Source organism: Athene noctua, chromosome 1 (genome assembly GCF_965140245.1).
Source record: "Athene noctua chromosome 1, bAthNoc1.hap1.1, whole genome shotgun sequence".
Taxonomy (NCBI): Eukaryota; Metazoa; Chordata; class Aves; order Strigiformes; family Strigidae; genus Athene; species Athene noctua.
In genome coordinates, this window is record NC_134037.1 from 264,110,459 (window position 1) to 264,123,078 (window position 12,620).

At 66.1% G+C, this 12,620-nt stretch overlaps 1 protein-coding gene across 2 annotated transcripts in view; it reads right to left on the minus strand.

Annotated features, from left to right (window-relative positions):
• The window catches only part of ARAP1 (ArfGAP with RhoGAP domain, ankyrin repeat and PH domain 1), a 32,366-nt gene extending 21,108 nt beyond the window's left edge, over positions 1 to 11,258 (minus strand). For both annotated transcript variants that reach the window (XM_074919429.1, XM_074919420.1), the window contains exons 1-5: positions 10,591 to 11,258; positions 4,710 to 4,840; positions 3,721 to 3,791; positions 2,740 to 2,843; positions 1,541 to 1,666 (exon numbers count right to left, since the gene is read on the minus strand). In XM_074919429.1, the coding sequence (XP_074775530.1) occupies positions 1,541 to 1,666; positions 2,740 to 2,843; positions 3,721 to 3,791; positions 4,710 to 4,840; positions 10,591 to 11,258 (1,100 nt within the window). The remainder of the gene's footprint in view (positions 1 to 1,540; positions 1,667 to 2,739; positions 2,844 to 3,720; positions 3,792 to 4,709; positions 4,841 to 10,590) is intronic.
• Positions 11,259 to 12,620: the final 1,362 nt, after the last annotated feature.

Below are 12,620 nucleotides of genomic sequence, written 5' to 3' on the forward strand. Positions count from 1 at the left end.
TGCCAGGATGGGGGCAAAGCGTGCTCCCTGGGCTCGCTGGGCTCACTGGGCACACTGGGCTCACTGGGATTGCTGTGTGTTTGCTGGGCTCCCGGGGCTTGCTGGGTTCCCTGGGCACACTGGGCTCCCTGGGCTCGTTGTTGCGCTCCCAGGGCTCACTGTGCGCTTGCTGGGCTCCCTGGGCTCTCTGTGCTCCCCAGGCTTGCTGGGCCACCTGGACTCACTGGGCTCACTTGCCCTCAAGCACACAGACACACACCCAGCACCCCCCGGAGTTTTACTTCTGCAACTGGGCACTCTGCACCAGCACAAACGTTGCCAGTGGTTGGGCTCCCTGGGCTCCCTGTGCACTCGCTGGGCTCGCTGGGCTCGTTGTGCTCATTGTGCTTGCTGTGCTCCGTGGCCTTGATGAGCTCCCTGGACTCGCTGGGCTCACTTGCCCTCAAGCACACAGACACACACCCAACAGCCCTGGAGTTTTACTTCTGCAACCAGGCACTCTGCATCAGCAAACATTGCCAGTGGGCTTGCTGGGCTCCCTGGGCTCTTGCTCCCTGGGCTCCCTGTGCACTTGCTGGGCTCGCTGGGGTCCCTGAGCTCTCTGGGCTCACTATGCACTCATTGGGCTCCCTGCGCTCATTGGGCTCGCTGTGCACTGGCTGGGCTCCTTGGGATCACTTGCCCTCAAGCTCACGGACACACGCCCTGCAGCCCCAGAGTTTTACATCTCCAACCGAGCGCTCTGCAACCAGGCACTCTGCACAGCACAAACATTGCCAGCCCCTGGGCTCCCTGGGCTTGCCGGGCTCACTGGGCTCCCTAGGCTCATTGTGCTTGTTGGGCTCCCTGGGCTCGCTGTGCCATCCCTGGGCTCCCTGGACACTCGCTGGGCTCACTGAGCTCACCTGCCCTCGAGCAGACGGACCCGCACCCACCAGCCCCCGGAGTTTCACTCCTGCACCCGGGCACTCCATCACGAGCCGCTGACGCTGCGAAACGCCGGGCTTGGGGCCAGCACCCCGCAGGCACTGCCAGCCACATCCCCTCCTGTGGCAAACACGGCGACCACCAAACCCACGTGCCCAGCGGAGGAGCCGGGCTGGTGGCCATGCTGGTCAGAAGCCAGCCCAAACACCCCACTTCTCCTCCACAGCTGCTTTCTGGGGTCAGGGTTACTGAGGGGCTTCCCCAGAGCGGAGGCAGCTCATTTCCCAGCGAGCCCGACCCATGGCACAGGGCCAGGGGGAAGTTGGAGCTGCAGCCTTTCCTCCTCCTCCTCCTCCTCTGCAGCTGCCTCAGTGCACCCGTTGGTGGCCCCCGCTCTGAGGAAGGCTCTTTCCCCAAAACCGGACGTTTTTAACCTAAATGGAGGGGTAGGGAGGAGCTGAAGGAACCCCTTGGGATGTCTTGTCACCACAGCAAAACTACACCCCAGAGCAGGAATTACAGGTGGGAAAGTGGGGGAGGAGCATCTCCCCTCCCCAAGGGACAGGGGATGGGGGGATATGGGTGTCCATGGCCCCCCCAGCATGTCACTCACCCCTGCGGTGGGTTCTTGTCCAGCCACCCCGCTTTGATGGTGGGCGAGAGGGGGGCAGCGGCGCCCTCCATGCCCTCGCCAAGCGTGCCGGGGCTGCTGCCCGGGTCACTCCAGCTGCTGCCACCGCTGGGGACAAGATGCCGAGGGAGGGGGTTAAGAGCTGGCAGTTCCCAAAGAAGGGGGGGATGGGGGCAGGGGGGGGACAACCGGGCTGGCACGGCCCCCCCCCCCCCCCCCCTCCCTGCTTCAGCCTCCCCGTGCCCTTCCCTGAGGCGCAGGCAATGCAAGTGCCAGCAGCTTGCACCACGCACAAGCCCTGGCGGCTGTCACTTTGGGGGGGTGGAGGCGGTGTCCCAGCGTGTCCCCAGCCCTGGGAAAGGGGGATGGGGACACCCCAGGGCCACCACCCCAACCCCAGAGAGGTGCTTTCACAGAATCCCAGAGTCATCGCGGTAGGAAAAGCCCCTGCAGCTCCTCCAGCCCAACCATGACCCTCCCCCTGACCGTTCCCAACTCCCCCAGATCCCTCAGCGCTGGCTCAGCCCGACTCTTCAACCCCCCCAGGGATCCCGGGGACTCCCCCCTGCCCTGGGCAGCCCATTCCAACGCCCAACAGCCCCTTCTGCACAGAAATCCTTCCTCAGAGCCAGCCTGACCCTGCCCTGGGCAGCTTGAGGCCATTCCCTCGGGGCCTGGCGCTGGGGCCTTGGCTCCAGAGACTCATCCCCCCTCTCTGCCCCCTCCTGGCAGGGAGTTGCAGAGGGCCAGGAGGTCTCCCCTCAGCCTCCTCTTCTCCAGACTGAACCCCCCCAGTTCCCCCAGCCGCTCCCCAGCAGACCTGTGCTCCAGACCCTGCCCCAGCTCCGTTGCCCTTCTCTGGCCACGCTCGAGTCATTCAATGGCCTTTTTGGGGTGAGGGGCCCAAAACTGAACCCAGGAATCGAGGGGCGGCCTCCCCAGTGCCGAGCCCAGGGCTCAGATCCCTTCCCTGGCCCTGCTGGCCACGCCAGTGCTGACACAAGCCAGGATTTCTGACACAACCAGCTTTCCGCTGGTGCATGCACACACGCGTCCCGTGAAGCCGTGAGACACAAGAAATTGTGCTCGCACACCCCCACCACCACGCACAAGCACCCCCAGCCACACACACGCTTGTACAGAACCCGCGCACACACACACACACACAGACAAGCTCCTACCTGGCGGGGGGACCATCATAGTCATCCTCGATGAGCTCGTCCTCGCTGAAGAGGCTGTTGAAACGCAGTGCCCGCGGCCCCCCCGTCCCGGGCTCAGCATCCTCCTGCGAGCGCAGACGTGACTGAGACACGGGCAGCCCTGCGCCCTACCCGCTGCCCAAAGCTGGCAGCTGGACCCCCCTCGCTGACCCCCCTCCCCACCTGCCTGCACCATGAGGGACAGGCAGTGGATCGATGGAGAAAAAGGGGCTCCAGATGCCAAGTGTACCACCCGCACGTTTTTTCCCGGCCCTGCACATGCCCACGGTGCCGGGAGGTGCCCGGCCACTGCTGGCCGTGGGGAAGGGGCATGTTCCTGCCCACAGCAGGACGGAAACGTGGCTGTAGGGAGGAGCTGAGCTCCGGGTGGGTTATTTTTAGCAACCAAAAGTGTCTGTGCTGGCTGAGAAATCCTGCATTTCCCCCTCGTCGGCCATCGGTGGGCACACAGACGAGGCTGGGGGTGAAGGGTGGCCAGGCAGAACCAGGCAGGGGGGAACCTCTGCCAGAAAACTGCCACGGCTGTTTATCCGCCAGCCCCTACCCCACAACACAGCCCCTGGGGTTGGGGGGGCAGCGCTGGGTGTGGGGGGCAGCCACGGCACCATCAGCCCTTTCCCAGGCGAAGGTGGGTTTTGGGGAGAGGGCTCCAGGTGCTGAGGGGGTCTCTTGGGCTGCCACAACTCCTCAAATCGAGGCAGACGCACCCAAATCCCACCTGGAGAGCGCAGGGGGGCTCTAAATCCCCCACACGGGGATGAAATTCAGGCGGCGATGCTGCAGCTCCGCACCAGCACGCACTCTGCGAGGTTGTGGGGAGGGTGCAGGGACCTGCTGCTGCTCCCCCGAGGGAAACTGCAGAGATGCTCCCCCCAACCCTAACCCGTATCCCCCAAAGCGGCCGCTGCCTCGGGGACGTCACCCCACGGCGGTGAGACCAACCTTGTCCGCCATCTCCCCCGCGGGTTTGGCTAATTCCTCCTGCCAGACCGAGTCTTCGTAGTCCGAGTCATCTGCAAAAACAGAGGGAAAATGCCAGGAAAAAAGTGGGGTGAAGGGTCCCGTGAGCCCCTGCCACCCCTCTCCCCGCCTGTCCCCACCCCTTGCTCTGCCCTTGGCACACACCCCACAAGAGGGCTTTTATCGAGGGGTTGGAGAAGAGCCGGGAAGGGCAAATTTTGCAGCCCCCAGCGCTCGTTGGGAGTAGCCGAGACATTGGGGCAGGGGGCACCATCCCTCCCTGCACCCCCAAACAGAAAGACAACCTCGCTGCCCACGGCTTCTCCGAGCTTTTCAAACACACTCCAGCTCCCAGTTAAACCAGTGCCACATCCAGCGGGGCTGCTGGCCAGGCTAGACCCGGGTGGGCACCCAGTGCCCAGCAGAGCCCTGCCCTTCCTCTTCCTTTCAGCAGAACTATTCAGGCTGGATTCGAGCCTTTAAATCAAGGAGCTTTATGAAATTAAAGCTGTTAGCAGCAGCAGCCCCCAAGCAGGGAGTGACCCTGGACTGGAACTGCACCCCTTGAGCCCCAGTGACCCCCCCGAGGAGGAGGGGGCTGGTGGGTGCAGAGGGTCGGGGGTCCCAGCGCCGGGGCCGGTGGCTGCGTCCTGCTCCTGCCGCGCTCCCCCCGCGCCCTCCAGCCACCCTGATTCCTCTGGGAATTGGGTGCCCACCCTTTGCTCCTCCACTCCAGGAGAAAGGGGTGTACCCAAATCCCCAGCTCAGATGTTCCCCCCCCCGGAAAAAAAATCCCCGGCCTAGAAGGCAAAGAAGGGGATGAAGGTGGGAGGGACCCGGGTAAAGGTGGGCAGGACAGACGGACAAACCGATGGGGGAGGAAGGCACAGCACCCATGCGATGGGTGCTGACGGAGGGGGACAGGGGGAAGATTTGAGGGGCTCAGGCACGGCCCCCCCCCTCATACTCACCGAACTCTGGCACGAAGGGGAGGTCGGCCTTGGCTGGCGGCTCCGGGGCCGGCGGCTTTGTGCGGGGAAGGAGGGACGGGGGGACACCGGGTGCTGCGGGGGGGACGGGGCCCTCCTCTCTGGCAGGGATGCTGCGGGAGAGAGGAGCGAGCGCTGCCTTAGCCCGGCCCTCCCCTGTCTCCCGAACCCCACAGCCATCGGAGCGGGGGGCCCGGGGTGCAAGAGGACCCCCAGCACAACCAGCCTGACACCCCTCAAAAGGCATCAAACCCCCAAACCCCAGCCCACAGCCCAATTCCTAACAGCATCCCCCAGCAAAGCCTTTTTACTCAAGCCGCACCGGGAACGACATTAATATTAAAAATATTTTCTACCCTGAAAATATTTGCTGCCACCCAAGCTCAAGTCGCCGTCGCGGCCGCCACGGCTCAGGTTCCTTATCTGCCTCTCAAGGACACCAGAACCCGCTGGCTGCCTCGAAACCCACGTCCCGGATCAGGTTTTTTTTTTTTTCCCCTCCTCCAGTCTAAACAACAACGGCAGGTTTGTTTGTGGGGGGCCGTGGGGTCCCCCGAGTGGGACGGGGGTCCCGGGGGTGCTCCCTTTTCTCCCCCACGATGGGGCGGGCACAGGAGAGCCGCGGCCGCCAGAAACCCCCGGGAAATGGGAGTTTTAGGGCTTCTCCTGGGGCAGGGAGCAGCTCGCTGTGTCCCCAACCCTAAAACTTTGTCTGCGTGGAGGGGGAGAGGGACCCCCCAGGACTCCCCAGCTCGGCTGTTTCTGTCTCTTTTTCTCCGTTTGATTCCCACTTCCCCGAGAATCGCCATAACTAGAAACCGCTGGGGTTACGGGGGTTTTAAGGGCAGGAAGTTAAGAGGAAGCTTCTTTAAAAAAATATGAAGTGCCTGATTGAACAGGCAGGCAGAGAGCAGGCAGCTCCCAGCCAGAGCCCCTCGTAGCCCCACGGCCTGGTGGGCGAGCCACCATCCCCATCCCAAAGCCCCCCCCTAGCCGCAGCCCCGAGCCAGAGCAGCTGGACCCCCCAAACCCCAGCATGGCTAATGGCATCGTGGAGGAAGGCCCGTATGGCCACCAGCTGTCCCTGGGGGCGGCCAACCCGGGTCTCTGGTGACCCCCAGCCCCGTGGCCAGTGCCCGTGAGCTTTCAGCGAGCTGCGGAAGAGGCAACTTGCAGGGTGGCAAGCGCTGGCCCTCGGCTGGGTCAGGCTGACCTGGTTTCTCAGAGCCATTTCCATGGGAACCAGCCACAACCATCCATACATTAGGGAGTGCGGGCAGGGAGTGCGGGCAGGGAGTGCGGGCAGAGAGTGCAGGCAGGGAGAACAGGCAGGGAGTGCGGGCAGGGAGTGCGGGCAGGGAGTGCGGGCAGAGAGTGCAGGCAGGGCAGTGCGGGCAGGGAGAACAGGCAGGGAGTGCAGGCAGGGAGTGCGGGCAGAGAGTGCAGGCAGGGCAGTGCGGGCAGGGAGAACAGGCAGGGAGTGCAGGCAGGGAGTGCGGGCAGAGAGTGCAGGCAGGGCAGTGCGGGCAGGGAGAACAGGCAGGGAGTGCGGGCAGTGAGTGCAGGCAGGGAGTGCGGGCAGGGAGTGCAGGCAGGGAGCTGGACGCAGCCCAGGGCAGCAGCGTTGCCCTCAGAAACACCAAGCAGGGGTTTGCTGGGGAGGGGGGGTGGCACCCAGGGCACAAGCCACAGAGCCCCCCCCAGCTCTGGGACCACCCAAAATGGCGTTTCCCTCCCCTCTTCCCCCTTCAAGACTGGGGGGGCCCTGGGGTCTCGTTTCGTGCCACCACGGCGCGATGGCCAAGGACAACCTCTGTCTCCTCGCTGGGGACATCTCAGGAGGGTTGGGGAAGAAACTTTCCCCCCCTCTGCCCTGCCTGTGTGCCCCCCCTCCCCGGGCTGGCAGGGGCTGGCAGGACAGGCAGCGCTCAGATAACACCCCAGTTCCCCAGAACACCCTCCCCGAAGCTCTCTGGGTCACCCCCCTCTGCTGGAGCACCCCCAGGCCTGGTGTGTCTCCCCCACGGCTCCACGGGGCAGTGTGGGTGCCCCCCCGACCCCCCCCATGCCCAAACGATGCCATCCAGCTCTGAGGCAACATGAGAAGTGCCAACCCTACCTGCTGTCCTCCCCCACAGCCCCCCCCCAGCAACTGGGGCTCGGCTGGGCCCCCCCCACCCAAAGCTGGGGGCTGGGGGGGTGCTGCTCTGCCAGGGCCACCGCCAGCTCCCCGGGGCTCGCCAGGCTGTGCCCTGCCTCGGGCAAACAGGAGGAGAGAGCTTTCTGCCATTGTCTTTTTGGACGGCACTCACCCCCCCCCCCCCCCCCAGGTTCAACACAGCCCCCCCCCCCCCCAACTGTTTGGGGGTCCGCTGCTCTGCACCCCAGAACATCCCCCGGGTGTGGAGGGGGCATCAAATCTTTGCAGCCAGCGAGGCTGAGGGGCCCCTGTCACCTCCTGCTCCTTGGCATGGGGATGCCTGGGGTGACCCAGGGCTGGGGGGGACATGGTGGGACCCCAAAGGGCTGGGGGGGGGCAGCAGGACTCCAGAGGGCTGGGGGGGAAGGCGGTGGGACCCCAGAGGTGAACACAGCACAGAGGAAACCACAGCACGACGCTGCTCCCTGTGCCCCAATCATCACCCAGACACGGGCAAGCAACATCCAGACGTGGGCAACATCACCCAGACGTGGGCAAGTGTCACCCCCAACATGGGCAACATCACTCTGACATGGGCAACATCACCCAGATGTGGGCAACATCACCCTGACATGGGCAAGTGTCACCCCCAACATGGGCAACATCACCCTGACATGGGCAAACATCACCCAGATGTGGGCAACATCACCCTGACATGGGCAAGCGTCACCCAGATATGGGCAAGCATACCCTGGTTGTGGGCAAGCATCACCCTGATGGGGCAGCCAGCAGCGTCCCCCACACCCCAGGGTCCCCCAACCCTCGTGGCAGGGACAATGTTTTGGGGGCCCTGTGGACGTGGGGGTCCCCAGGCCACAGCCCGCGGGCACCCCAGTGCCCAGCACCGCGGCCAGGCACCCCATTACCCCCGGGGGGGCCCAGGCAGCCGCAGGGCTGGTGGCTCCGGCAGCTCCTGTGCTGGTGGCCCTGCACACGCAGCCGGGCCTGCGGTGGGCCAGTGACTGAGCCTGAGCCCAACAGGCACCGCAGGGTGACCCGGCCTGCGCCCACCAAAACGCACCCCTTGTCTGCACCCACACCGCTGCGGCGGGCACCTCCTCCACTGCCGGGCACCCGCACCGGCACCCACACCGGGACCAGCACCATCATCAGCACCCACACCGGGACCAGCACCATCATCAGCACCCACTCGCCCCTGCACCAGCGCCTACACCCTCACCAGTACTGGCACCCACATGTGCACCTGCACCGGCACCCTCACTGGCACCAGCACCAACACTGGCACCATCACCAGCGCCCACCCCACACTGGCACCCGCACTCACACCAGCACCAGCACCAACACCCTCACAGGCACCGGCACCCACATCAGCACCGACACTGGCACCATCAGCAGCACCCTCACTGGCACTGGTACCTGCACCCACACCCTCACTGCCACCAGCACCCCCATCCGCGCTGGCACCCACACCGACACCTGCACCGGCGCTGGCACCCGCACCAGCACCCGCACGGGCACCAGCGCCAAGGCCACGCGGTGCCTCTGCTCGCACCCCGCGCCGCGGCCGTACCCTGCTGTACCCACCCGCCACAGGCATCAGGTGCCAACTCATCCATGTCCTGCCCTATCGCCCCCCGCAGCCCCCCGCAGCCCCCCGCAGCCCCCCCGACCATCTCTCTTTACCCACCGCTCCCAGGTGTGTGCGCGCACACACACACACACACACACACACACACACACGCCCATCACGGCGCTCTTGCCCCCCCCCCCCCCATCATTCCGGGGCTGCACCTTGACCCTGGCCCTGCCCCCCCCCCCCAGCCGGTGGCCATCACTGTGCCCCCCCCCGGGTCACACCGGCGCTGAGCCCCAGCGCTCGCCGAGCGGGGCAAAGGGGACACTCCCCCCCCAAAACACGGTGTTCTGACACCCACACCCTCTCAGGGTGCCCCCCCCCCCGGGGGGGTCAAACACAGGGGTCCCGGCCCCCCTCCGCGATCACAGCCCGGTTCCCTTCCCGGGTTTGAGATGTGGGGGGGCGGGGGGGGCCTGGGTTGCGCTGTGAACCCCCCCTTTCCCACCCCACCCCCCAAAACACCCCATCAAGCCGAAGGAGGCGACACTCGCACCTCGCACTTATTTACCGGCCCCCCCCCGCCAACCCCCCCCAAGTGCCGCCCTGTCCCCAGCGCCGTGACCCCCTACCTGGGCAGGCGGTGGGGAGGGGGGGGACACCCCCCAAACCAGGCTCCAGATCCGGTGGCGGGGCTGGGAGTTGGGGGGGGGGGAACGTCCGGAGAGGCCGGCCGGTGATGCCGGCGGTGGCGCGGGGGGAGCGGAGCTCGTCACCCCCCCGGCACTTCCTGCGCCGCGCTCCGCCGGCAGCAAAACTTCCTGAGTTGGCCAAATCGGTGGCCAGTGGCCTCGATGGCCACCAGCGTCCTCCCGGCCAGGCCGGGACCCAGAGCGGCTTCATCTGGGGGGAGCGGGGGGGTTGGGGAACGACACCCCCCCCCCCCCATTCCTATCCTGACCGCACAGGGTGGGGGGGTCCCATGCAGCGCCGTCAATCCAGGGTGGCAGAGATGCAGCAAACACCACCACACACCCCCCCAAAAAAAAAATTGGGGTCTGCGTCCCGGTGGGGAGCAGGGTGCAGCAGCTGGGGGGGGGGCGGGGGGGGCCGGGGGGGGGGGGGCACAGCCTTGCTCAGCATTTCAGCTGCAGCTGCCACATCACCCCCCCACCCCAGGAGGATGCTCACACCGGGGTGGGGGGCTCCTGTGTGCCCCCCCCTCATAGTACCAGCACCCCTCTCTCACCCCCCCGGCAGGATTTTGGGGCTGTGGCACAGTGCGGGGGGGGCGGGGGGGGTCACAGCCTAGCAGCTGCAGCAAAAGCAGCTCAGGGAGGAGCTGCGGCTCGGCGAGGGGGTGGACACGGTGAGGGGGGGCTGTGAGCGCTGCTCTCGTCCCCCCCCCCCCAGCCTGTTCTCTGCTCTCGTGTCATCCGGCCACACACAGACCCCCCCAGCCCCCCCCAGCACGCTGCGGTTTCTGCTGCCTGCCCCCACCGGGTGTGACGAGTTCCTCAGGCCTCAGCGCTGCCCGCACTGCCGGTGCAACAACCTGGGGGGGGTGCGGGGGGGGCAGCAGCAGCCCAGCCCAAACCAGGCTGGGGTCACTGGGGGGTTGCGCCCAGCTAATATATCACCCCCCACCTCCCCCCCCCGAGAGACGCATCAAGCCCGGACCCTGGCGCTGACCCCACACAGGCCCTGCACCCCCTCATGTCCCCCCCCCAGCTCGAAAGGGGGTGGAGACAAAGCTGGGGCGTCCCTGGGGGTGAGAGCCCCCCGCTCCCGGACAGGGTGACACTAGAGGGCACCCTCTGTCCTGCACAAGAGCAGCCACGGTGATGCCACCCCCCACCCCCCCCAGCCCGCCTGGGACCCCCAGGAGATGTATTGGGGGGTGGGGGGATGAGGGTACACCCAGGAGATGTGCTGGGGGGGGTGTACCCCAAGGGGATACTCTGGGATTGGGGGGGGGGGGGTACCCCCAGGGGCACCCCACACCATCACCACATACACCCACCCAAGAGTCCCACTCACATCACAGACACCCCCCCCCCCCCGGGACACCCCCCGGCCTCGGGGCACCCCCAGACTCAGCCGCCCCCCCCTCCCCACAGCCCCCTCACCTCCTCTGGGACACGGCCCTGGGGGGCAGCACCGGCGGGCGCTGGGGGGCCGGGGGGGCCTGCAGGGACTTGGCTTCCAGCTGGTGACGCTTGGCCGGCAGCGGGGGCAGGGGGGGTCTCTCCCCACTTTCACCCGGTGGCTTCTCAGTGAGGGCTGGCGGCGAGGGGGGGGCCGGGGCGGGGGGGCGGCTGCGGGGTGCGGCGGGGAGCTCGGGGCTGCCACCCGTAAGCGATGGGGAGAATTTGAGGGGGGGGCGGCAGCCCACCCTGGGTGGGATGGGTGGGGGCAGCTGGGCGGAGCTCACCCCCCCACTCTCCGGCTCGAGAAGCGGGGACCCCCCAGACACCTCGGGGCACCGGGGGGGTTGCTCCGGCACCGTGGCGGTGCTGAGGCGAAAAATGTGGCGTTTCATGGGCACTGGTTTCCTGGGGGGGGGCTGGGGGATGCCGGAGGGGGGGGTGGCTTCGGCGAAGGCTTTTTGGAGTCCCAAGAGGATGCGGCGGCGGTGGCCGGGCAGCACCACGCCGAGGTGGGTCAGAGCCTCGTCCGTCAGCCCCCGACAGTCCCACACCGTCCGCAGGTCGCTCTGCTGGAAGCTCTCCACGTACTGGTCGAGGTGGAGGGCGGCCAGCCAAGTAGCCACGGGTAAAGACCCCCCCTCCTCCATGGTGGGGGTGGGGGGGGGCCCAGCAGAGACCCCACACGCTCAGTGCATCTCCTGCTGCCCGGCGAGGCTCAGCGCGGCGTCAGGACCTGGGGATGGAGACAACAGCGGTCAGGCCACGCGCCGCCGGGAGCCCCCAAATTCATATTTCCCAGCGTGGTTTTGGGAGGGGGGGCCTCGCCTCCGAACACCTCGTGCCCCCCAAGGATCAGGCCCCTGGACGTCGGGACCCCCCGACCCGAGCGGGCTCCAGGCACACCGGACGGTCCCCGTTTAGGTAATTAAAAGTCGATGTTATCGCTACCCCAGCCCGGTCACCCCCCCATCTCCCACGGGACGACACGGCCAGACGGACACGGGTGCGGGAGGCGGCATCTCGCCAACAGCTTCACGTGGCGATGGGTGATCTAGAACATTCCCCATCTACCAGCGGCCACGGTTATTAGTTGCACCCGTAGCCATAGTTACCCCACCATGGGGACTATTAATGAATTTTGGAAGCTCGATCGAGTGAGATGTCGAAGCGGGGTCAAGATGACCTTGAGTAGCACCAAGAAATTCATCAAGAATTTGATGCCCAAACCCTAGAAAAGAGGGAGAACACCCTGGAACATCAAGAGAACGCCTGCGGTTGTGCTGAGGGGGAGTTATCTGACAGCCTGGCCAAGGGACTCATTGATTAATTAACTTGGCAATGAGCTTTTGAGTGGCCTGAGAGTGAACGACCCTCATTAGAATGCTAAAAACCAGCCCCCCCCGGCCAAAAAGCCCAGGTTGAGCCCCTTCCCCTGAGCACAGCAGGGCAGAAGCATTCGGGAAGGCCTATTTTAATTGTATGTTAATCACTAACCAATCAGGATCTAACGGGCGTGTTTGGAAAAGCACCAACCCCTGATGTTTGTGTGTCAAAGGAGCTCGAAAAGCTGCTGGGGGGGGGGGATTGATTTGGGGAAAATCACCCCAGATCTGGATAAACACAACCTCTCCCCTCCGCGCGTTATCGCCCGCCGGGCACGAAGCCGCTTGTTGGGGAACGAGCGGAGGCCCCGTGCCCTCTCCCGGGTTGTCCCCACCAAACCCACAGCTCCCAAACCGGCGTCTCCCAAGAACGAGCTGGAGCCCACCGGCCCCTCGGCGCGGCTGAAATCCGGCCTCAGACCCAGCTCAGGGCTTTGGGCTTGGGGCCGGATCCTGCTCCCTGCCTGCAGACACCGTCCCCGGTCCCGGGTGCATCGCTGCGGCACAGCACCCTGGGGTGCGCCCTCCTGGCAGAGCACCCGTGGGGCACCTGGAGATCGTGTCGGTGCCAGGCAGGAGGCACAAACCCGCGCTCCCCGTGGCACTGCCGGTGACCTCGGCGCACAT